Below are 27252 nucleotides of genomic sequence, written 5' to 3'. Positions count from 1 at the left end.
ATATCACATATTGATGCATAAAATGACAGTATTTCAGATACACGTATCCAAAGCTCTATCATGTGCAGTAAACTTGTAATCTCTTTTTTTTTTGTCATTTTCTGTTTTTTAACTCATTTCAACCCCTTGATTTTGTATTCCTGGGTTTCTGCACGATATTAGAGCTTGTTTAATGTTAAGATTTGAGCTTGAATAATTGCTCGAATAAGCTTGAACATAAAATTTTACTGTATCGAAATTAAGCTGGTGCAACTGACTCTAAGCAGGGACAATTCCTTCCATTCGATTTATTATGTCAATAAAATTGATCTTCATGATAGCTCACAAATAAAAATGTAATCTTTTTGTTTGTTTGGTTGGTTGGTTGAACACATTGATTCGCACCTTTACGGATCTCGTACTTGTATTTCTAGCACAACCGTCTCAGTTATTTACAAGCAAGCCATCATTAAGCCAATTTCTCATGACCATAAAAGCTTCCTCTGCATCTGCATCTTCTTCAGGTGTCTGAGGCCTGTGACCAAAACCGTGACCCCTTCCTCCAAAAATGACCGTCTTCGATCCCTTGTTACTCTTCGAAATTTCTTCCAAAACATCAATGGGACAAAGCGCATCATTGTCACCAGCAATCAACAGCAGAGGAACCTTTATATTGCTAGCAACAGAAGAGTCTATCCTCGTGCCATAAAATGAGACCCCGGTTCCAAAATAAGACCCCTGATCTCGTGCTAGAACATCGATAACCCGGCCACCTCCGAAGCAAAAACCAATGATTCCAAGCTTGTTTGAAATTCCAACAGTCGCAAATTCATTAACCATCCATTCGGCAGACGTTAATACATCTTTTACTACTCGCCGTGGCTCCTGCTTAGATATCCATTCTTCTAACAAAGCCATTGGCCTGTCTTTTCTCCATGGATCCCCATTAAACAAATCTGGAACCAGAACACTGCCAAGTTTAATGTACAACAAGAATCAGAAAATGCATCAACGCCACCATCCAATTTCCTAAATTGGTTTCTATGATAAATGTAACAAGCTTTAATTGAACCAAATCAACAACAAAATGATGACAAGGAAAGAAAAAATGGTTTTACTTGTAGCCATTGCAGGCGACGCGGTAGGCGAAATCTCTGGTGGCGGAGTCTTCAAAGCCGAAAATGTCAGACAAGAGCAAAATCCCCGTTGCGTTATTGTTCTTCACCGCCGTGAAAAGATAAGCTTGAATGCAATCTGCTTCATTTCCGATGGTAAGTTCTGTTCCATTCACTAGTTCACAGGCTTCATCCACTAGGCTCTCTTCTACTTTCACTTGGCCGCAACGTACTTTGAACGTATTGCTTTTACACATTGGAAAAGATTGCATCATCTTACGCCATGGATACAAATTGCTTTGCTGCACAACTGAAGCTTTATAGTTATAAATCTTCAACTTCTAAATCTAATCTAATCATTCAAAGGTGATCAAATCATGAAATCACCATAAATCACGACTATCTGAACTAATGATCGAGGCAAGAACTCTTTTGGGTTGGTAAAATGTACAAAAAATGTCATAGACGAACCAAACTTGAGTAATAAAAAATCTAACTTCAATTCTTGGAATCGTTTAATTTTACTAACAAAATTTGAAAATTCAAACATCAATCAGACCTAATGCATTCATCAATCCCATAAACCAAAAGAGTGGGAATTAAACAGCTGAAACTTACAGGGAAGTGACAGTGAGCTTTGGGAGGCGGCGGCGGCGGCTGAAGCTTAAAAATCGGTGGAGCAGAGGAAACAGGAGCCGTACCCAAACCCAAACCCATTTCACAATGTTTTCACTGCCAAATTGAAGCAATCGGCGAGGAAGATGGAAATACTTTTCCCTTTTCTTTTCTTTTTTCTTCTTTATTTTTTGAAGATAAGCAAGATAATGTAATTTTGCAATATTCGTATGAAAATATCTGTAAAGGAATTCAGGCCTCAATTTGGTAGGCCCTTTGGGACATTTACAATTAAAAATATCTTTCTAAATTATTCACACAAATTTTTTATTTGAACAAATATTATTTTGTATGTTAAAATATTATAAATTTTTTAAATTGTAAATACTAAGATGATGATATCCAAATTATGCATACATCGTCATGAGTGTTTTCGAATACCTTTTAGATTCATTGGTGAAAGTCTTTTGAGTATCTAAAAATAATCTATACCATTAATTAAATTAAGCCTTCTATAAAAAAAAATGGTCGAAGATGAGTACATCGAATTAAATTTAAATTTTTTTTGAGGAAATTAAATTTAATTTTGTAACTGATATGAATTCTTAATGTATGGAAGGCAAACACGACTATATTAAAATCGTACCCTCAATCCAATAACAAAAGAAATCAAGAAATTGCCCGATCTTGAAAACAAGTAAAAAGTTTTGGATTAACCACCTCTAGCTTACAACGAAACTAGCAACAGTAATCACGAAGAAAACAATTGATCACAACGGGACCTTCAGAAAACCTGTTTCTGACAACCCACGAGGATAATCAATCGACAAACGCCACAAAGTTGAAAACTTTGATAAGTTTGATTTTTGGGTAAGCAAAAGCTTAATAAAATTCTAGAGAGAATTTTGTATTAAGTAATCAATAATCTGAAATCTTAATTGTTATTTTTAATAATGAATGTATATGTTGTATTTATAATACAACTACAAAATAATAAAAGATATCGCAAAATAATTCAAAATATAGCTAAAGATATCAAAGATATCTCCTAAAAGTTTCCTAGTAGGAATAAAACTCTCAAAAATAGAAAATAATGCCAAAATATCAAAAAGTCTCGCACACACACAAAACGCCGAACTGTGTGAGAGAGAGTGCAGGCGCGGGCGCGTGTGGGCAGGCGCGGGCGCGCATAGAACTCTGTCCTGAAATCTTAAAAACAACGGATCAGGTGCGGGCGCGCATACCTCTCGGGTCTTGTCACCTCTTTTTATGTTTTCTTTGATATTTCCTCTACTCTCTTGACTTTTTTGGACTTTAATAAGATTATAACATCCCTCAAAATGATCTTCAAGCATTCCAATGTCCATTATCAACGATTGAAGCGCATCTTTGAATTTCTTAGCTCGTCCTCTCGTAATCGGTCCTCTTGGAATCTCCAACGGATCCTTAATCACTTGATCAACAGGCGAGCTATCCATGATCGCATCATCCTCCCCTTCTTGAAAAGGATTTGTCCTCAAATCTTGATCATCTCCTACATCAAATGGATACAAATCAGAAACATTGAAAGTAGCACTGACGTTATACTCACCTTGTAGATCTAATTTGTAGGCATTGTCATTGAAACGACCCTAACTCTATAATAAATAAATATGCGGAAAATTTTTTTTTTTTTATATACTACTAGATAAAATATGTACATATATGCCCATACATATATGCACAGGATAAAATATTTAAAATAAATACATGACTAAATAAATAAACAATTAAATACTTTAAAAAAAATGCATTCTTTAAAATAATTAAACATCTGAGTCAACCCTAGAATTAAAAATATACTACATAAATAAAATAATTAAAATATGTGCATGCACTAAAACATCTAATAAAATATTCCCATAAACCTCAACCCCTAAAAATATAATAAAATGTTTCACATGACATCATGCACGGTGACTCAGAAGCTGTCACGGTCACGGGGCTACTGCAGCGCTGCTCATACGTCCTCACCACCGGTAGGAGTAACCTGCTCCTCTACGTACTCACCTGCACCATATCAGTGTAGTGAGCCTAGAGGCCCAACATGCATACTAACAAGGGTTCAAAATAATTTAAAACAATTTAATACTAATACATACATATACATGAATGAGCATGCTTAAAAATTACATAACATAACTTACTTAAATAAACATAAATACATAATACATAATATACATACTTGAGTTGTTGAGCATTTATTTTCTTAACATCGAATGGTCCTATCCGTAAGTGTGACCCATAGTGCGACTGATCAGTCTAAGAAACCATCGTACGAGGCTGGTGGCGAACCACCCATACATAAATGGCAGAAAACTGCCCATACATAAATGGCAGAAACTGCCCATACATAAATGGTCACACTACTTCAATTTCCACCTAAAATATTTTATTTGCTCAACCATAGAAATTAAATCATAGCATAAAAATTGATTTCATGAATGCATGTACTTAAATAAATTGTGTGTCCTTCATATATATTTAATTTAATTCTTACTAACATATAAATTTTAAAATAACTTAAATGCATAAAAATAATTAAATATATAATCAGGACACATGCAATTTTCTCATGGATGGTTCTGGACTGCTGGCCCTACACTCAAGCCCATTAACTTAAATCTGGCCCATTAACGTACTTAAGCCCAATATCTTAAACTTTAAGCCCAATTAAATTAATTAAGCTCATTAAAATTACACTAAGCCCAATAACACTTAAACTGGCCCATTGGGCCCAAAAACCCAAAGACTGGCCCATTAACTTTTATGGGCCCAAAAGCCCATAAAAATTATGGACTAACTTAATTAAAATTTTAAAAATCCAAATAAAATTATTTGGGAGTCCAAATAATTTTATTTTAATTTAATTGACTCAAAAACCCAATAATTCTTAAAATGTTTTAAAAATAAAAAGACTCGAGCCCGGCCCACCAAACCCGGACCCGGACCCACTTAACCCGACCCACTTACTTACTGACCCGACCCGGACCCCTGACCCGACCCGGAAGCCACCTGAAACCCTAAACCCGACTCCCCCCTCTTGAATCTCTCTCGGCCGAGAGCAGCAGGTACTCACGGCCTGCTGCCGGCCGGCTCCAGCCGCTCCTGGCCGGAGCCCGCCGCCCAGATGTAGCCCACATCTGGGCGGTCCCAACCCAACCAGGCTCGGCCCCAGCCAGGACCCCTAGCTCGAACCCGAACCAACCTTCCACCTAATCCTAAACTGCACCCCCAGCCCTTCCAAGTCAAGACTCGATCGGCTAGCCTTCATCCAGCCTGCAACCTGACCAAGGTTCGATCCCTAGGCACCCAAGGACCCCTCCTGACCGAACCCTCAGCCTTGAACCAAACCATGCGATCCAATAACAAGAAAGAATACGTGAGCCATGAATATGCATGTCAAGAACAAGCTTCAACCATTTTCTGAAAAATATTGGAAGGATTTCGATGTCTACCGTAGCCTACGTAATATATACTGATATGATAAAGAAAAATCGAGAAGAAATCATGCCTTTCACCGTAGAAATCGATTTAGCACGCACGTAGGACGTTTCCGGGACGACGGGGCGACGACAACGAGCTTTGGTCCTTCAAAAGTGTGGCTATGGTGTTCTTCCTTGGCTTGCTAGGTGGAGAAGATGAACATGGAGGGGAATGGCGGCTGATGGGTGAATGATCGGCTAAGGGGTTTGGGGTAGATTAGGTTTTGAGTTTTGGTTTATAAGAAAATAGGGTAAATAAATATATAATTAAGGATATTAAATATATATAAAATATAACTTAAACAAAACTCTAAAAGAAATATTTAAAAATCTGAAACATTATTAAAAATCCCGAAATTAAAATTAAGGGGATTTTTAAAAGTGATTAAAAGTCATTATCTTGGCTAATTTTGGATAAAAAAAGACTCCTAAAATTATATAAAATTAAATACTAAAAATTTTGAGATAATAAAACTCAAAATAATATTTTTGGGCTCTAAAAAGGCTCATAAAATAATTTGGGTGGAAAGTCGTCATCTCGTCCGTCCACGGTCCCGTCTACGCGATTAAATAATAAAAATACTACAAATCATAAAAATCACTAATTATGGGTTAAATGCTTAAAAAATAAATTAAATCATGCATAACTAATTCACATAATTATTTAACCCATAAATCATAAATTTAAATAATTAAATATCCTAATTATGCAGGCGGATTTATGTAATTAAAAATACCGGGTGTTACAATTCTCCCCCCTTAAATTGAATTTCGTCCTCGAAATTAAAGTACTTACCCGAACAACTCCGGGTAGCGAGTCCTCATATCCTCCTCGGTCTCCCAAGTAGCTTCCTCCTCCGAGTGATTCAGCCACTGGACTCTGACCATCGGTATGACCCGCGTCCTAAGCCTCCGCTCCTCCCTAGCCAAGATCCGCACTGGTCTCTCCTCGTACACAAGATCTGGTGGCAACTGTAAGGGCTCGAAATCCAACACATGCGACGGGTTGGAGACATATCTCCGAAGCATGGATACATGAAAAACGTTGTGCACTGCCGCTAGCCCTGGAGGTAGAGCTAAACGATAGGCCAACGTGCCAACTCTCGCCAAGATCTCGAATGGCCCTATATATCTCGGATTAAGCTTGCCTCTCCGTCCAAAACGCGCTACTCCCTTCATAGGTGACACCTTCAAGAATACGTGATCACCTACTGCGAACTCCAAATCGCGTCGTCTGGCATCTGCATAACTCTTCTGCCGACTCTGCGCAGTCCTCATCCTATCTCGAATCTGCGTCACAATGTCAGCTGTCTGCTGCACAATCTCCGGACCCAACAAAATCCGCTCACCAACCTCATCCCAATGCACCGGAGATCTGCATCTCCTCCCATAAAGTGCTGCATAAGGAGCCATACCTATAGACGACTGAAAGCTGTTGTTATAGGTAAACTCCACTAATGGCAGTCTAGTCTCCCAAGATCCTCGAAAATCGATGACACAAGCTCTCAGAAGATCCTCGAGAACCTGGATCACTCTCTCGGACTGCCCATCTGTCTGGGGATGAAATGCTGTACTGAACAAAAGTCTAGTCCCCAAAGCTGTGTGCAGACTCTTCCAAAACGCTGAGGTGAACCTCGGATCTCTGTCTGACACGATAGACACTGGTATGCCATGCAGTCTAACAATCTCTCTGACGTAAAGCTCTGCATACTGTGTCAAAGTGTAAGTAGTTCTTACCGGCAAGAAATGAGCTGACTTGGTGAGTCTATCCACAATCACCCAAATCGCTGTACACCCTCTGGTACTCCTCGGTAAGCCAACCACAAAGTCCATCGTAATATTCTCCCACTTCCATTCCGGAATAGGGAGAGGTCTAAGAAGTCCTGCTGGACGCTGATGCTCTGCTTTGACTTGCTGACAAGTCAAGCACTCTGACACCACTCTCCCGATGTCACTCTTCATCCCAGGCCACCAATACAATAACTGCAAGTCTCGGTACATCTTCGTACTTCCGGGGTGAATGGAGTACGGAGATGCATGAGCCTCTGCTAGAATCTCGGCTCTCAACTGATCAACGTTCGGTACCCACATCCTCCCACGGTACTGAACGATGCCATCCTCCACTGTATACAAGAGACTACCTCTGGTCTCATCTCTCTGTCTCCATCGCTGTAGCTCCTCATCAGTGGACTGTCCCTCTCTAATCCGATCTCTCAAAACTGGCTGCACCGTCAACACTGACAAGCTCGGTGCATGGCCGCTCGGATAGCACTCCAACCCAAACCTCTGAATCTCGGTCTGTAGTGGTAACTGTACAGTCAAACATGATACCACTGACGACTTTCGACTCAAAGCATCTGCTACTACATTAGCCTTACCCGGATGGTAGCTAATGTCACAATCATAGTCCTTCACAAGCTCAAGCCATCTGCGCTGCCTCATGTTCAACTCCTTCTGGGTGAAGAAGTACTTGAGGCTCTTGTGATCGGTGAAAATCTTGCACTTCTCGCCGTAAAGATAGTGCCTCCAGATTTTCAACGCAAATACCACTGCTGCAAGCTCCAAATCATGCGTCGGATAGTTCTGCTCATGAATCTTCAACTGTCGCGACGCATATGCGATAACTCTGCCACTCTGCATAAGTACTGCGCCCAAACCAAACTTAGACGCGTCGGTGTACACCACTAACTCCTCATGTGGCACTGTCATAGCTAACACCGGTGCTGAAGTAAGTGCATCCTTCAGCTGATCAAAGCTCCTCTGACAATCTGGACTCCAACTATACTTCGCGTTCTTCTTGGTCAAGGAAGTCAAGGGTACTGCAATAGAGGAAAAACCCTTGATGAACTTCCTATAGTATCCTGCTAAACCCAAAAAGCTACGAATCTCCGAAGCATTCTTTGGAATCCCCCAATCCCTCACTGCCTGCACCTTGGACTGATCCACTGCAATCCCATCCCTAGAAATAATGTGGCCTAGAAACGCCACCTGCTCCAACCAAAACTCACACTTACTGAACTTTGCAAACAGTCGATGCTCCCTCAAAGTCTGCAAGGCTGTATGCAAATGCTGTGTATGCTCCTCAATGCTCCTCGAGTAGATCAATATGTCATCAATGAATACAATGACAAACTGATCTAGATACGGCTGGAAGACACGATGCATGAGATCCATAAAAACTGCTGGAGCATTGGTCAACCCAAAGGGCATCACCAAGAACTCATAGTGCCCATATCGTGTCCTAAAGGCAGTCTTAGACACGTCTGAATCTCTGACTCTCAGCTGATGGTAACCAGATCGCAGATCGATCTTGGAGAATACCGAAGCTCCCTGCAACTGATCGAATAAATCCTCTATCCTCGGTAGCGGATACTTATTCTTCACTGTGACTCTGTTGAGCTCTCGGTAGTGTAACGACCCACTGTATCAAGACGGGTCTTTTCAGCGTGCTTATGTCCTCACTCACACGCACCCTGGAAAACTTCCCAGGGGGTCACCCATCCTATAATTACCCCAAGTCAAGCACGCTTAACTTTGGAGTTCTTATGTGATGGGCTTCCGAAAAGAAGATGCACCTTCTTGATATGAGCAGTACATATGAAATCTTTTAAACCCTCCTCAACTATGTAGTCCCATACCTACACAGTCTCAGAATCCCCTCTCATTCCGGCACGGGATCGGTTCATTCATGTCTCCCTCCGCCTAGAAGCCTACCAGGAGCCGCTCATTGTCCGTGCAACCTTTTGGCACCGGCGATCACTCCCTGCCTCTTCAGCCCCGGGCGTCACAGGTAGTCAATGCACAATCTCATGCTGCCGTCCTTCTTCTTCACAAACAACACTGGAGCTCCCCATGGAGAAAAGCTAGGACGAACAAAGCCCTTCTCCAACAGCTCCTGAATCTGCTCCTTCAACTCTCTCATCTCTGTAGGAGCAAGTCGATACGGTGCCTTAGAGATAGGCACAGTATCCGGCAACAACTCAATACTGAACTCCACCTCTCTCACTGGTGGAACTCCTGCAACATCGTCAGGAAAAACATCTGGATAGTCACGTACCACCTCTATGTCTGATAAAGATCTGCTAGAAACGTCTGAGGTAGTGACCACACTAGCAAGAAAACCCTGACATCCATTGCGCAACAGTTTCCTCGCACGAACAAGTGATATCATCTGAGGAATACTGCTAGACTGAGATGCAAAGAAAGTAAACATCTCACCTCCTGCTGGCTTCACTGACACTGTCCTACATCGGAATTAATCGAAGCTCCATTAACTGATAGCCAGTCCATACCCAAAATCAAGTCAAACCCAGTCAATGGAAGAACCACTAGATCTGCTCGAATGGAGTGTCCCTGCAACTCCAATGCCAGATCCCTGATGACACTAGTGGTAGTGATAATCTGTCCGGATGGCATGGTAACATCGTAACCACTGTCTACAACCTCCGGTGAAATGCCTATCCGTCTGATAAAATCTCGGGAGATAAACGAATGCGTGGCTCCTGAATCTAGCAACGCAAACGTGGAGTTGCCTCCAACTAGAATTCTCCCTGCACGCAGAAGATTCCCAACAATTCATACCACTATGCTCCCAAGGTTAAAACACTAAAATCCTTAATTCTAATCACAAAGAAACAAAATTCTTATTCTAGCATGCTGATAATTAAACTCATGTAACAGGCATTCAGTTATAATCGCAATTAAACAAAAGCAAAGAATTGAAAAAGTTCTAGGGGTTAGGTATACCGGTGATCAAGGAGGTATCTGGGTCTGCCTCCTCAGCCTGCATCACATAAACTCGCCCACTGACATTCTGCCTCTTCGGGCAGTTGGCAATCTGATGCCCTGGCTCCTTGCAACGATAGCAGACTCCTGCTCCCAATAGACACTGCCCGGAATGCATCTTCTGGCACTTCGGACACACTGGATATCTCCCTGGAGTAGGGGCCCCGCCCCTAGTCTGCTGCTGTGGCTTCCCCTGAGGCCTCTGCTGATTCGGGCCCTTAGATGGCCCTGTAGACTGTTTCTTCGCAGGTGGCTGCGAAGATGGTCGCTGATACCCTGTCTGCACAAACTGCCTCTTACCCTGCTGCTCTCTCTGTATCTCCCTCTGTCCCTCCTCGGAACGCAAGGCCCTGCTGACTGCAGACTCATATGTAAAGACGTCTGCCATACGTACGTCATGCCTGATCTCAGCCCTCAAGCCCTCAACAAACTGTCGCAGCTTCTCCTGCGGACTATCAGCAATCATGGGCACAAAATGACAGCCCCTCTCATACTGGTTCACGTACTCCACCACAGATCTGTCCCCCTGACGAAGACTCATGAACTCTCGGATCATGCGACTGCGCACATCCTCAGTGAAATATTTGGCGTAGAAGATACGCCTGAACTCAGCCCACGTCAGTGTAGGTAGATGGACTCCTCTGACTGCACCCTCCCACCAAAGGGCTGCATCGCCTCGCATCATATACGTAGCACAGCTCACCCTGTCGGCGTCTGTGATCCCCATATAGTCGAAAATGGACTCAAGAGAGCGAATCCATCCCTCAGCCACCAACGGATCGGTGGTCCCCACAAACTCCTTAGGCCCCTTCTTCTGGAACCTCTCTGCGACGTCCTCCTCGTGGGACAGTCTGGGACGTGCCGCCTGCTGCTCCAACAGAGCAGTAATCCCTGCCATCATCGTCGCACTGGCCTGCTCCAGTGCTGTCATGGGGTGCTGCGGAGGTGGCGGTGGAGGTGGAGGTCTCCCACGTCGATTCACCTGTCTGGGAGGCATTCTGCACCACCACATATTTATTTACGTAAATCGCCTTGCATAACTAAGTGTTTAAAATTTAAGGCTAACTTAAATTATAGAAATTAAATCATACTATAAACATTTAAAACTTACAGACCGGTAGCGTGGATTTCTGAGCTCGCAAAGCAGTAGTGACCCCTCCAAGAACCGTGCTCTGATACCAACTGAAACGACCCTAACTCTATAATAAATAAATATGCGGAAAATTTTTTTTTTTTTTATATACTACTAGATAAAATATGTACATATATGCCCATACATATATGCACAGGATAAAATATTTAAAATAAATACATGACTAAATAAATAAACAATTAAATACTTTAAAAAAAAATGCATTCTTTAAAATAATTAAACATCTGAGTCAACCCTAGAATTAAAAATATACTGCATAAATAAAATAATTAAAATATGTGCATGCACTAAAACATCTAATAAAATATTCCCATAAACCTCAACCCCTAAAAATATAATAAAATGTTTCACATGACATCATGCACGGTGACTCAGAAGCTGTCATGGTCACGGGGCTACTGCAGCGCTGCTCATACGTCCTCACCACCGGTAGGAGTAACCTGCTCCTCTACGTACTCACCTGCACCATATCAGTGTAGTGAGCCTAGAGGCCCAACATGCATACTAACAAGGGTTCAAAATAATTTAAAACAATTTAATACTAATACATACATATACATGAATGAGCATGCTTAAAAATTACATAACATAACTTACTTAAATAAACATAAATACATAATACATAACATACATACTTGAGTTGTTGAGCATTTATTTTCTTAACATCGAATGGTCCTATCCGTAAGTGTGACCCATAGTGCGACTGATCAGTCTAAGAAACCATCGTACGAGGCTGGTGGCGAACCACCCATACATAAATGGCAGAAAACTGCCCATACATAAATGGCAGAAACTGCCCATACATAAATGGTCACACTACTTCAATTTCCACCTAAAATATTTTATTTGCTCAACCATAGAAATTAAATCATAGCATAAAAATTGATTTCATGAATGCATGTACTTAAATAAATTGTGTGTCCTTCATATATATTTAATTTAATTTTTTTACTAACATATAAATTTTAAAATAACTTAAATGCATAAAAATAATTAAATATATAATCAGGACACATGCAATTTTCTCATGGATGGTTCTGGACTGCTGGCCCTACACTCAAGCCCATTAACTTAAATCTGGCCCATTAACGTACTTAAGCCCAATATCTTAAACTTTAAGCCCAATTAAATTAATTAAGCCCATTAAAATTACACTAAGCCCAATAACACTTAAACTGGCCCATTGGGCCCAAAAACCCAAAGACTGGCCCATTAAATTTTATGGGCCCAAAAGCCCATAAAAATTATGGACTAACTTAATTAAAATTTTAAAAATCCAAATAAAATTATTTGGGAGTCCAAATAATTTTATTTTAATTTAATTGACTCAAAAACCCAATAATTCTTAAAATGTTTTAAAAATAAAAAGACTCGAGCCCGGCCCACCAAACCCGGACCCGGACCCACTTAACCCGACCCACTTACTTACTGACCCGACCCGACCCCTGACCCAACCCGGAAGCCACCTGAAACCCTAAACCCGACTCCCCCCTCTTGAATCTCTCTCGGCCGAGAGCAGCAGGTACTCACGGCCTGCTGCCGGCCGGCTCTAGCCGCTCCTGGCCGGAGCCCCGCCGCCCAGATGTAGCCCACATCTGGGCGGTCCCAACCCAACCAGGCTCGGCCCCAGCCAGGACCCCTAGCTCGAACCCGAACCAACCTTCCACCTAACCCTAAACTGCACCCCCAGCCCTTCCAAGTCAAGACTCGATCGGCTAGCCTTCATCCAGCCTGCAACCTGACCAAGGTTCGATCCCTAGGCACCCAAGGACCCCTCCTGACCGAACCCTCAGCCTTGAACCAAACCATGCGATCCAATAACAAGAAAGAATACGTGAGCCATGAATATGCATGTCAAGAACAAGCTTCAACCATTTTCTGAAAAATATTGGAAGGATTTCGATGTCTACCGTAGCCTACGTAATATATACTGATATGATAAAGAAAAATCGAGAAGAAATCATGCCTTTCACCGTAGAAATCGATTTAGCACGCACGTAGGACGTTTCCGGGACGACGGGGCGACGACAACAAGCTTTGGTCCTTCAAAAGTGTGGCTATGGTGTTCTTCCTTGGCTTGCTAGGTGGAGAAGATGAACATGGAGGGGAATGGCGGCTGATGGGTGAATGATCGGCTAAGGGGTTTGAGGTAGATTAGGTTTTGAGTTTTGGTTTATAAGAAAATAGGGTAAATAAATATATAATTAAGGATATTAAATATATATAAAATATAACTTAACCAAAACTCTAAAAGAAATATTTAAAAATCTGAAACATTATTAAAAATCCCGAAATTAAAATTAAGGGGATTTTTAAAAGTGATTAAAAGTCATTATCTTGGCTAATTTTGGATAAAAAAAGACTCCTAAAATTATATAAAATTAAATACTAAAAATTTTGAGATAATAAAACTCAAAATAATATTTTTGGGCTCTAAAAAGGCTCATAAAATAATTTGGGTGGAAAGTCGTCATCTCGTCCGTCCACGGTCCCGTCTACGCGATTAAATAATAAAAATACTACAAATCATAAAAATCACTAATTATGGGTTAAATGCTTAAAAAATAAATTAAATCATGCATAACTAATTCACATAATTATTTAACCCATAAATCATAAATTTAAATAATTAAATATCCTAATTATGCAGGCGGATTTATGTAATTAAAAATACCGGGTGTTACAGTCATTGATCCGCTCCACGACTTGGAAAGGTCCGTCGCCTTTAGGTAACAATTTAGAACGCCGCTTCTCCGGAAAACGCTCCTTCCTCAAGTGCAACCAAACCCAATCACCCGGTTCAAATACAACCTTCTTTTTACCTTTATTTGCTTGTTTTGTGTATTGCAAGTTCTTTTTCTCAATGTTCGCTTTCACCTTCTCATGCAAATTTCTCACAAACTCAGCCTTTTTCTTTCCATCCATACTAACCCTTTCGCTCATAGGCAAAGACATCAAATCCAACGGGGTTAAAGGATTAAAACCATACACAATTTCAAATGGTGAAAAATTTGTAGTAGAATGCACACTACGATTATATGCAAACTCCACAAATGGCAAACATTCTTCCCAATTCTTCAAATTCTTTTTAATTATAGCACGCAACAAAGTTTCTAATGTCCTATTAACAACCTCAGTTTGACCATCCGTTTGAGGATGACATGTAGTCGAAAACAGTAATTTAGTACCAAGCTTGCACCATAATGTTTTCCAAAAGTAACTCAAGAAACGAGTATCTCTATCAGAAACAATACTCCTAGGCATGCCATGCAATCTAACAATTTCATTAAAGAACAAGTCCGCAACGTGAGATGCATCATCAGATTTATGACAAGCAATAAAATGAGCCATTTTCGAAAATCTATCAACCACCACAAACACAGAATCCCTCCCCTTCTTAGATCTTGGTAATCCTAAAACAAAATCCATCGAAATATCTACCCATGGTTCACTAGGAACAGGAAGTGGGGTATACAATCCATGCGGTTGTGTCTTAGACTTAGCTTTCCTACAAGTCACACATCTCTCACAAATACTCTCAACATCATGCTTCATATATGGCCAATAAAAATGTTCATGCAAAGTATCATAAGTTTTATCCACACCAAAATGCCCCATCAAACCACCCCCATGTGATTCCCTAACAAGTAATTCACGTATGGACGATTTAGGAACACACAATTTATCTTCCTTAAACAGATATCCATTATGCATGAAAAATTTATTCTTCGGACCATGCAAACATGACACATAAATCTCACCAAAATCATGATCATTGGCATACAACTCCTTCACATACTCAAATCCCAAAAACTTAGAGTCCAAAGTAGATAGAAGCACATACCTTCGTGATAGAGCATCTGCTACCACGTTTTCTTTCCCTTGCTTGTACTTGATAATATAGGAAAAAGTCTCCACAAACGCCACCCACTTGGCATGTCTCTTGTTCAGCTTTTGTTGTCCTTTGAGATGTTTCAAAGATTCATGATCCGTATGAATCACAAATTCTTTTGGCCTCAAATAATGCAGCCACGTTTCAAGAACACGAACCAAGGCATAGAACTCTTTGTCATAGGTAGGATAATTCAAGGATGCTCCACTTAGCTTCTCACTGAAATATGCAATTAGTCTCCCACCTTGCATCAAAACACCTCCAATTCCTACACCTGACGCATCACATTCAATTTCAAAAGTGTTAGAAAAATCAAGTAATACAAGTAAAGGAGCATTCATTAATTTTTGCTTAATAATATCAAAAGACTTCTCTTGCTCCTCGCCCCAATGGAATGGAACGTTCTTCTTTATCACCGTAGTCATAGGAGCCGCCAAAGTGCTGAAATCTTTTACAAATCTCCTATAGAAACTTGCAAGACCATGAAAACTACGAACTTGACCAATAGAAGTAGGCGTTGGCCAATCTCGAATTGCACTTACCTTGTCCTCATCAACTTTGACACCTTGAGCGCTCACAACAAAACCAAAAAACACAAGTTCTTTTGTACAAAATACACACTTTTTCAAATTAGCATACAAATGTTCAGCCTTTAGTGTGATTAACACAATCCTCAAGTGTTCAACATGCTCATTCAAACTTTTACTATACACCAAGATATCATCAAAATATACTGTTACGCCTTAAACGCATATAAATCTCGAATTATGAGATTAATTTTTTTAATGCATTAACAAGTCTTATTTCTCTATGTTTTGATGATTAACAAAACTAGGTTAAAATGTTACTAATATTTACATTGAGCTTATTACAGAGTTAAAATTTTCAAGATGAATTAAGACTAAATTCATACTCAAGATCAGAAACAAAATTCGAAGAAGTTTTCAGCCACGGGATCGGAAGCTCTGATTGGAGATCGGAACCTCCGATCATGATCAGAAGCATCTTCGGAAGCTAAGGGTGGATCGGAAGCTCCGATCCTAGTTCGGAAGGTCCGATCATTTTTAAGGGATTTTTATATTGTTCGGAAGCAGATCGGAGGCAACGAAGTGAAGCAGATCGGAAGCACCGAACGTGATCGGACGTTCCGATCCTGAACGGCCGCCTGATAATCTTGTCCGGAAGACTTTTGCCCGACACCATATTTATTGCGCCGATCGGAAGCTCCGAAGTGGATCGGACGTTTCGATCCTGTACACCCGCGTGTCTCAGAATTCAAATTTCGGAAGCTCCGATGCAGGGATCGGAAGTTCCGATCGATTTTCAGCTATAAAAGGAGGCATTCCGAGGCCATTCAATCCATCCCAACATCTTCAAGTCTCTCAATCCTCTCAAGCATCATTCAAGCCATTTGTTGAGCAATTTGTAGCCCCTTTTGAGTGTTCAAAATATATTCACATATCGAGTTATATTCGGGGTTGTAATATCGAGGGTTGTTAGTTTGTGAGTTGGTTGCTCGGTTTTGTAAACACTTGTGTGTGAAGCCAAGTGTATTTTACGAGTGTTGAGGCTATCCTTGGAGCCCTTAAGGCCAAGAGTATTGAATTGTATTGGCGCGGTGATCGTGTCAAGTTGTAAGGCTATCCTTGGAGCCATCAAGGCCAAGACGTTCGAAGTGCTAGTGGATCCTTGGTTAATCGACTTAACCAAGAAGGGGAGACGTACACGATTTATCGTCGAACTTCCATAAACATCTCTTATCCCTTTTACTGCTTTATTTACATTACGCATTTATTTACCGCACTTACTATTTGATTGCTTAAGTCTTCCGCTTGCGTACTTGCATAATCGCTTTAAATTGCTAAAGTTGCCAATAGAACCTAAATCCCCCCCCATTAGGTTCTAACAAGTGGTATCAGAGCCATTTGAAAATACTTTTCAAATCCTTTTTATGGCAAACCTAGCGAGTGATTATGCTCAAGGGCAATCTACTAATCGTCCTCCTCTTTTTAATGGCATAAACTACGGGTATTGGAAAAATCGTATGTCCCTATATATCCAATCCGTAGACTATGACCTATGGAAAGTGACGGTGAAAGGTCCCTATACACCTATGAAAATAGTTGATGGGGTTGAAATTCCTAAGGAAATGGATGACTTTTCAAAAGAGGACATGAAATTAATTTCGCAAAATGCTAAAGCTATGAATATCTTGCATTGTTCCTTAGATATGAACGAGTACAACCGGATATCGATGTGCTCATCCGCTAAAGAGATATGGGACAAGCTAGAGATATGTCACGAAGGCACCAACCAAGTAAAAGAGACAAAGATCGACTTACTCCAACTCAAATACGAAACATTTGAGATGGAATCCAATGAAGACGTTGACACCATGTTCCGAAGGCTTACTCAAATCATCAATGAGTTAGCACAATTGGGAGAACAATATCCTACCAAGCAAGTTTGGAGGAGAGCTCTTCGTGCCCTACCAAAAGAATGGGATGCAAAGAAAACCGCCATCATCGAATCCAACAAAGGGGACACTGCCGCCTATGATCTTGATCAACTACATGGGACCCTAAAAACCCATGAGTTAGAAGTGTCCACGAGAAAAGAATCAAAGAAAGAAGATGTCAAGCACAAAGGGATAGCTTTGACTACACAAGTCGAAGAAGATGACGATGATGACATGGCTCTCCTCGCAAGAAAATTCAAGAAATTCATGTGAGGAAACAAATTCAAGAAAGACAAGAAACCTGAGAGAGAAGTGACCTGCTACAACTGTCAACAACAAGGTCACTACGCCAATGAATGCCCACTCAAGAAGAAAGTGGACAAAGGAAAGAAGAAAGCCCTACTAGCTACCTGGAGTGATAGCGACGACGACGACGAGGAAGCAAACCTCTGCTTCATGGATAAAAGTGATGACATCGTCTCTGATGACGATGACGAGGTACCTACTTACGATGAACTCTTACATGCTTATAAAGATATGTTTGATATGGCTAAGGTTCTTAGAAAAGAGAATAGAAATCTTAAAAAGGAATTAGAAATTAAGGAGCATAATAACCTTAGACTTAAGGATGACCTAGATCACCTAGAAAAATCATTCGATAAATTCAATGTGAGTAGCAATAAATTGAACAACCTACTTAGCATGCAGAAATGTAGCTTTGATAAGGGAGGAATAGGCTATGGTAAGAAATCTATAGACTTTGCTAGTCTAATAGCTAAGGCTAAGATGAGATCACCCCTACTTGTTCTTATTGTTGCAAATCTGGTCATGTTAGACATAAATGCAGATCATTGAAATATCAATATGTTCAAAAGAGCTATATGAAATGGAGGCCTAAGAGTACTTAACAACTCATTAGTCGGCATTATGAGATCACAATCTAAGGGAGTTCAATATAGACCGGCTTAAAAATGCTTTGACTTGCGGCTGGTCTCCCTGTTGAACGTTGCTCTGTCCAAGGAAATAGGTTTTTAAAGTGGTCATATGCCCTACCTACTACTGGGAGCACTCTTAGAAAGTGGCGATGATGTTGCTATGAGAGACTGAACTCTTAGAAGTCTATTTTGTATCTCTATTTTCTAACATTGTGGACCCAAAAGAACTAAAGGGTACCAAAACAATTCTTTTCAGGGAACTAGGAAAACTGTTCTCCCTAGCATATGGTATCTAAACAGTGGATGTTCTAGACATATGACGGGGAACAAGGATCTACTCCAATCAGTCAAACCTAAGGAGAAGGGAACAGTCACCTTTGGAGACAACAGCAAAGGAGTCATTGAAGGCATCGGCTCAATAGATATATCTAATTCTTGCCTAATTGATGATGTACTCCTAGTGAAAGGGCTTAAGCATAATCTACTAAGCATAAGTCAATTGTGCGATAGAGGTTATGAAGTCAAATTCACTCCCCAACACTGCACTGTATCATTTATTAGTGACAAATCCATAAATTTCAAAGGATATAGAAGTGAAAATGTTTACAAGGTTTCTTTAAACAATTTATCTTTATCAAATATTAAAAGCCTTGTATCCTTGAAATGTTGATGACAACATTCTTTGGCATAGACGACTAGGTCATGTTGGTCCTAGTACCATAGAAAAACTTTTTAAACTTGATTTAGTTGTTGGTATGCCAAAACTCAATTTAAAATTAGATTCTATTTGTGATGCATGTCAACTTGGCAAACATACAAGGGAATCTTTTAAAAGCAAAAATTTTATATCTACTTCTATGCCCCTTGAACTTCTTCACCTAGATCTATGTGGTCCCTCAAGGAACGCTAGCCTAGGAGGGAAGCTTTATGCATTTGTCATTGTAGATGATTTTTCACGTTACACTTGGACATTGTTTTTAGCCCACAAAAATGATGCCTTTGATTATTTTAAAACTTTTGTCAAACGAGTTGAGAATGAGAAAAATCTTTCAATAAAGCAGATCCGTAGTGACCACGGAACTGAATTTCAAAATGAGAGTTTTTCAAACTTTTGTGAAGAGAAAGGCATCGGTCATAATTTTTCTTGTCCTAGGACTCCTCAACAAAACGGGGTCGTTGAGAGGAAAAATAGGACACTTGTGGAGATTGCGAGGACCATGATATGTGAGCATTCTCTACCAAAATATTTTTGGGCTGAAGCAATGAACACTGCCTGTTACATTATCAATCGCGTATCAATAAGGCCAATTCTCAAGAAAACTCCATATGAATTATGGAGAGGGATAAAGCCTAACATTTCTTACTTTCGACCTTTCGGTTCCAAATGCTACATACATAACAATGGTAAGGACAACCTTAGAAAATTTGATGCCAAATCCGACAAAGGTATCTTTCTCGGATATTCTACCTCAAGTAAGGCTTTTAGAGTTTTTAATAAACGTACTTTACTTGTTGAAGAATCTATGCATGTTATTTTTGATGAATCTATGTCTACTATTGTTCGCACTAACATTGATGATGTAGAATTACTCGAAGAAGAGTTGACTTCCTCAAGCCTAAATGATATAGATGTTTCCGTTGAGGAAACACCACTTCCGAAGGATTGGACGCTTCACAAAGATCACCCAATGGATCTTATCATCGGAAGTCCTTCGAAAGGAGTAGCCACTCGTTCTTCTCTTAATAATATTTGTAATCATCTTGCCTTTGTTTCGCATGTTGAACCTAAATGCATAGATGATGCTTTGTTAGATGATGCATGGATAATTGCGATGCAAGATGAGTTGAATGAGTTTAAACGCAATGATGTTTGGATTCTTGTTCCTAGGCCGCATGATAGATCTATCATTGGTACTAAATGGGTGTTTAGGAATAAACTTGATGAGCATGGCACTATCACTAGAAATAAAGCTAGGCTTGTTGCTAAAGGATATAGTCAAGAAGAAGGCATAGATTATGATGAAACTTATGCGCCTGTTGCTAGACTAGAATCCATTCGCATGCTACTTGCTTTTGCTTGCTCTAGAAATTTTAAGTTATTTCAAATGGATGTCAAAAGTGCCTTTCTTAATGGTGAATTGAAAGAAGAGGTTTATATTGAGCAACCTGATGGCTTTGTTGATCTTTCTTTGCCTGATCATGTGTTTAGACTAAACAAAGCATTGTATGGTTTGAAACAAGCTCCTCGAGCTTGGTATGATAAACTGTCTACTTTCTTGCTTTCAAATGGTTTTTCAAGAGGAAAGATCGACATTACCTTATTTACCAAGAATGTCAAAAATGATCTTTTGATCGTGCAAATTTATGTTGATGATATAATTTTTGGTTCTACTGACGAAATTCTTTGTCAAGATTTCTCCAAGCTTATGCAGGAACACTTTGAGATGAGCATGATGGGGGAACTTAACTATTTCCTCGGATTGCAAATCAAACAGTGTAAAGATGGGTTCTTTGTGAACCAAAGCAAATACATTAAGGAGATTCTAAAGAAGTTTGGGATGAAAAACACCAAATCATCATCCACACCGATGAGCACAGCAATCAGACTCGACAAGGATGAAAATGGTAAAACTGTAGATCAATCTTCCTTTCGTAGTATGATTGGCTCCTTATTATATGCTACTGCTAGTAGACCGGACATTATGTTTAGTGTTTGCTTGTGTGCACGATTTCAATCATGTCCAAAGGAATCACATTTGTTCGCCTTAAAACGCATTTTCAAATATCTTTCAAATACTCCAAATCTCGGCTTGTGGTATTCGAAAAATTCTTTCTTTGATTTAAAAGCTTACTGTGATGCCGACTTTGGTGGATATAAGGTGGACCGAAAAAGCACTAGTGAAACTTGTTTCTTTTTAGGAAACTGTTTGGTTTCTTGGTTTTCCAAAAAGCAAAACTGTGTTGCGTTATCAACGACCGAAGCCGAATATATGGCTGCCGATAGTTGTTGTGCGCAAATTCTTTGGATGAAGCATCAATTGCTCGACTATGGCGTCTCTTTTTCAAAAATCCCTATTTTCTGTGACAACACTAGCGTCATTTGTCTTACAAAGAATCCGATTCAACATTCGCGCACCAAACATATTGACATTCGTCATCATTTTATTCGTGACCACATCGAACGAAATGAAGTTGAACTTCAATATGTTGACACAACTAATCAAATTGCTGATATTTTTACAAAACCACTAGATGAAAATACTTTTATTCGTTTGCGTGGTGAACTTGGCATGATTGAGTTGTAATCACTTGTAGGCATAAATTAAATTTAATGTCATATTAAGGGGGAGCTTAATATTAAATTCGAGCAAATTAATTTTGAATAATACAAATCAATTGTATTTATTCAAAATTAAGAAGCTCACATTTTTATGTGAATTATTTGCTTAAATGTTAAATAAAATAAATTTTAAAGAGTCGAAATCATGCATTCTTCCTAAGGCAGATCGGAACCACCGCTCCAGATCGGAACCACCGATCCAGATCGGAACCTCCGATCTGTATCCCGCCACTTTTCATCTTGCGCGGTAATTTTTCCCTCCAAGATGCCGATCGGAACCACCGATCACGATCGGAACGTCCGATCCCCATCTAATCCGACTTTTCAAATTACTTTTCACCGCCTTATCTTTAATTACCGCCTCAGGATCGGAACGTCCGAAGCCTGTTCGGAGCTTCCGATCGACACGTGGCCTTACCTCAGTGGACCGCACGATCGGAACGACCGATCTAGATCGGAGCTTCCGATCGTTCCATCCCCTATAAATATCAGATCGCTCATTCCGATTTCTTGCACCTAAAATTCTTCTCTTATCTCTATTTTATCCGATTCCAATCTATAAAAATGCCTGTCAAACGCCGTCGCGATCAGGCGAGTTCTAGTCGCCCTATTATTGTCCGTGATCCTACCCAACCAGCTGTTTCTAGGCCCATTCCTGATGATTATTTACATCGTCAGATTCATCCGGGTCGTATCTTAGATACTACCTACTTGGCCCAATCCCATCTCTTACTGTTGAACTTAATCAATGCTCAACATTGGGAATCCTTTTTTCAGCCATCTGTCCCCGACCGAATCTTTCCTCCACAGATTCACGAGTTCTATGCCAACCTTGAACTCGAATTAGGGCATGGTGATATCACCATTGCCACCATCGTTCAAGGTAGGCATATCATATTTTCTTCTGCTGATCTGTCCTCCTGGTTTGATCTTCCCAGGAATGGACCCGGTGAATACTTTTCCCAAACTTGGCCACAAAATGATCCAAACTTTGATCGTGATCTCTTTCTTTCTACTATTCTCGGTCGTCAAGCCACTGCTGCTGACGATCGAATCCATCTCAAGAGTCTTTGTCCTGATTTCCAAATCATTCAAAAACTCATCACCACATCTATAGTTCCCCGCAGTGGAGACCTCTCCACTTGCAAATATCTGGATTTATATATTCTTTTTCATATCATCTCCTCTCGACCTTTTAACCTTCCGCGCCTTGTTATGCAGACTATGCATCACACGGCAACGACGGCTAAAAAGGTTTCCTTTCCTTTTTCCCGGTTTATTAACCGGATTTTGAGTCGTTTTGATATTGATTTTGAGGGGATCCCTTCTCTTGAAATCCAGTCGAGTCATATCATCAACCATCAGTCTATTATCAGGATGGATTTATCTTGGAATCCTGTGTATTCTCGATGGGTTGATGATCCTAGTCGAGCTTTTTCTAGATTTTTTCCTATTTCTGATTTTCATCGAGACTTTTCCTCTCTTCCTCACTCTATCCAAACCAAAGGCTTTCCGACTGGTCCGCCCAACACTGATATTCCATCCTCTTCCAGTTTTGAGGCCTTTGCGTCTACCATTGGTGATCTTCCTTTCCAGGCTCCTGAGGTTCCTCCTACACCAATAAACCAATTTCCTAGCGACCGACTCTTCGAGGCTCTTCATCGCATTGAGACGAGTATGCACACTCATTTTACCGAGTTGACTGCTAGAGTTGCCTCTCTGGAGACTCGATTTGATGACTTCGCCGCTCGCTACCCTCCTCCGCAGCATGATGATGACTCTTAGATTTTTATTTATTTTTATTTGTATTTTTTTTTTCTTTCTTGCGTTGTATTAAAAATTTATTATTGTAAATGAAATTGTTGAGTACTTTTTTATTCTATGTTTCATTACTTTTTGTTTATCACAAAGGGGGAGAATTAATGGTTAAAATATTAATTAAGATAAAATTTGTTTATTTGATAAAATTTGTTTATCCGTTAAAATCTGTTGCTTAATAAAAATTGTTTATGATTATCGTATATTTTATCTTCTATTTTTAACCAAGTTTTGTGATCATAAAAAAGGGGAAGATTGTTACGCCTTAAACGCATATAAATCTCGAATTATGAGATTAATGTTTTTAATGCATTAACAAGTCTTATTTCTCTATGTTTTGATGATTAACAAAACTAGGTTAAAATGTTACTAATATTTACATTGAGCTTATTACAGAGTTAAAATTTTCAAGATGAATTAAGACTAAATTCATACTCAAGATCAGAAACAAAATTCGAAGAAATTTTCAGCCACGAGATCGGAAGCTCCGATTGGAGATCGGAACCTCCGATCATGATCAGAAGCATCTTCGGAAGCTAAGGGTGGATCGGAAGCTCCGATCCTAGTTCGGAAGGTCCGATCATTTTTAAGGGATTTTTATATTGTTTGGAAGCAGATCGGAGGCAACGAAGTGAAGCAGATCGGAAGCACCGAACATGATCGGACGTTCCGATCCTGAACGGCCGCCTGATAATCTTGTCCGGAAGACTTTTGCCCGACACCATATTTATTGCGCCGATCGGAAGCTCCGAAGTGGATCGGACGTTTCGATCTTGTACACCCGCGTGTCTCAGAATTCAAATTTCGGAAGCTCCGATGCAGGGATCGGAAGTTCCAATCGATGCCAAAATTTCAGCTATAAAAGGAGGCATTCCGAGGCCATTCAATCCATTCCAACATCTTCAAGTCTCTCAATCCTCTCAAGCATCATTCAAGCCATTTGTTGAGCAATTTGTAGCCCCTTTTGAGTGTTCAAAATATATTCACATATCGAGTTGTATTCGGGGTTGTAATATCGAGGGTTGTTAGTTTGTGAGTTGGTTGCTCGGTTTTGTAAACACTTGTGTGTAAAGCCAAGTGTATTTTACGAGTGTTGAGGCTATCCTTGGAGCCCTTAAGGCCAAGAGTGTTGAGTTGTATCGGCGCGGTGATCGTGTCAAGTTGTAAGGCTATCCTTGGAGCCATCAAGGCCAAGACGTTCGAAGTGCTAGTGGATCCTTGGTTAATCGACTTAACCAAGAAGGGGAGACGTAGACGATTTATCGTCGAACTTCCATAAACATCTCTTATCCCTTTTACTGCTTTATTTACATTACGCATTTATTTACCGCACTTACTATTTGATTGCTTAAGTCTTCCGCTTGCGTACTTGCATAATCGCTTTAAATTGCTAAAGTTGTCAATAGAACCTAAATCCCCCCCATTAGGTTCTAACATATACCACAACAAATTTTTCAATATAAGCACGCAAAACATGATTCATTAACCTCATAAAAGTACTAGGTGCATTAGTTAACCCAAATGGCATAACCATCCACTCATACAACCCATACTTAGTTTTAAAAGCAGTTTTCCATTCATCACCTTCTCTCATCCGAATTTGATGGTAACCACTCTTAAGATCAATTTTACTAAAGATGCTAGAACCATACAATTCATCCAACATATCATCTAGTCTAGGAATAGGATGCCTATACTTGATGGTAATATTGTTAACGGCTCTACAATCAACACACATTCTCCATGAACCGTCTTTCTTAGGCACTAACAAAACAGGTACAACACAAGGAGACATAGACTCACGCACAAATCCCTTATCAAGAAGTTCACTTACCTGCCTTTGTAGCTCTTTTGTTTCTTCCGGATTACTCCTATAAGCTGGACGATTCGGTAATGCACTTCCGGGCACAAGATCAATTTGATGCTCAATTCCCCTCAAAGGTGGCAGTCCTTGAGGTTAATCCTCCGGAAATAATTCTTCAAATTCTTGCAAGAGAGAGACAACATTACTCGGAAGATTTCCGGCTATATCACTTGTGTTAAGGAGAATCTCCTTATAGAAAATCAACACAAGTGGAGTATGCACATGAAAAATCTCTCGCAACTCACTTTTTTGGGCCATGTATATTTTTTTATCGGCCTCTTTCCTCTCAATTTTTTTCTCATCTTTTTTTCTTTCATTCTTTTTTTCTAAGGCCATCTCACTTTTTTGTTCACTCTTTTTTTCGGCCTCTTCTTTCTTTTTCTTTTGCAAATGATCCTCCAATATTTGCTTTGGAGTCATAGGCAACAATACAACAGATTCCTTTTTCATAGTAAAGGAATAACGATTTTTAAACCCATCATGTGTCACCTTCCTATAAAATTGCCACGGTCTACCCAACAAGATATGACACGCTTGCATAGGCACCACATCACACACCACTTCATCTCCATATTTCCCAATTGAGAAAGGCACCACAACTCGCCTAGTCACTCTCACTTCAGAACTATCATTAAACCACTGCAATCTATAGGGTTGAGGATGCTTTGAAGTAGGCAAACTCAATTTCTCAACAAGCTCGCTACTTGCGACATTGGTACAGCTACCCCCATCAATGATGATACTACACACTTTGTTTTTCACAAAGCATCTAGTATGAAACAAATTTTCCCTTTGATTTTCTTCCTCTTCCTTTTGTTGCACATTCAACACTCTCCTAGTCACCAATAACTCTCCAATGACTGCCTTATATCCCTCGTCATCGGGATCCTCCAACGCAGGCATATCATCATAATTCTCCTCCTCACTCTCCGATTCAACCTCACCACCATCATTCACAATCATTATTTTTTTGTTAGGACACTGACTAGCAATATGACTAAGACCTTGACATCTAAAGCATTTAATATCCCTAGAACGATTATTGGGAGTTTCAAATTTACCTTGCACTCCTTTCTTTGGTGTTTCTTGCTTAATGTCAACTTTTGGTTTGGACACCGGCTTGACATCCTCTCGTTTGCCAACGTTTGGACGCCAAGGTGTAGTAGTTCCTCCACCCGAGGACACTCGACCAATGCCTCTCCTTTTAAGCTGTAGCTCCACTTTCATAGCTAATTGTACCATCTCTTCAAGATCCACACAATGTCGTAGCTCAACTTGGTCGTGAATATCTCTATTCAAACCACACAGAAATCGAGCCACTGTTGCCTCACTATCCTCCTCAATGTTAGCCCGGATCATAGTAATCTCCAACTCCTTGTAGTAGTCTTCTACACTTCTCGAGCCTTGCTTCAAATTCTGTAATCGCTTAAACATATCACGATAATAGTAATTAGGAACAAACCTTTTCTTCATTATTTGCTTCATCTCCTCCCATGTTTCAATAGGCCTCTCACGATTTCTCCTCCTAGATGTAGTCAGTTGATCCCACCAAATTATAGCATAATCCACAAACTCAACTACCGCTAACTTTATTTTTTTCGAATCGTTGTAGTTGTGGCAGTCAAACACCGACTCCACTCTCATCTCCCACTCCAAACAAGCCTCTGGATCAGATTTCCCATTAAACGATGGAATCTTCATCTTAATCCCATTAATATTCCCATCTTCTCTACCCCCTTCAGTATACCTCCCTCGCATTGCTTCTCTTCTATTT

At 40.1% G+C, this 27252-nt stretch overlaps 1 protein-coding gene and 1 pseudogene across 3 annotated transcripts; both read right to left on the bottom strand.

Annotated features, from left to right (window-relative positions):
- Positions 1 to 210: 210 nt before the first annotated feature.
- On the bottom strand, positions 211 to 1964 carry LOC140866177 (uncharacterized). Of its 3 annotated transcripts, none has more exons than XM_073271086.1 (3): positions 1724 to 1964; positions 1098 to 1410; positions 211 to 949 (listed from the first exon to the last, which is right to left on the bottom strand). In XM_073271086.1, the coding sequence occupies exons 1-3, from the start codon at positions 1809 to 1811 to the stop codon at positions 424 to 426; spliced, it is 927 nt and encodes a 308-aa protein (XP_073127187.1). In that variant the 5' UTR covers positions 1812 to 1964; the 3' UTR covers positions 211 to 423. The 3 variants fall into 3 exon arrangements, with proteins under 3 accessions (XP_073127187.1, XP_073127188.1, XP_073127189.1); XM_073271087.1 differs by having other exon boundaries at positions 1098 to 1396; positions 1713 to 1963; XM_073271088.1 differs by having other exon boundaries at positions 1098 to 1404; positions 1713 to 1869.
- Positions 1824 to 27182, bottom strand: LOC140861835 (uncharacterized; annotated as a pseudogene).
- Between the last annotated feature and the right edge of the window lie 70 nt (positions 27183 to 27252).

This window comes from Henckelia pumila, chromosome 4 (genome assembly GCF_033568475.1).
Source record: "Henckelia pumila isolate YLH828 chromosome 4, ASM3356847v2, whole genome shotgun sequence".
NCBI lineage: Eukaryota > Viridiplantae > Streptophyta > Magnoliopsida > Lamiales > Gesneriaceae > Henckelia > Henckelia pumila.
This window is presented reverse-complemented; position numbering and strand designations above follow the sequence as displayed.

Coding starts and splice junctions, on each gene's coding strand:
- LOC140866177 (XM_073271086.1), bottom strand. CDS start 1,811: ATGGGTTTGGGTTTGGGTACGGCTCCTGTTTCCTCTGCTCCACCGATT. Junction 1,411..1,723: donor GCCGCCTCCCAAAGCTCACT/GTCACTTCCCTG, acceptor ATAACTATAAAG/CTTCAGTTGTGCAGCAAAGC. Junction 950..1,097: donor GTCGCCTGCAATGGCTACAA/GTAAAACCATTT, acceptor TAAACTTGGCAG/TGTTCTGGTTCCAGATTTGT.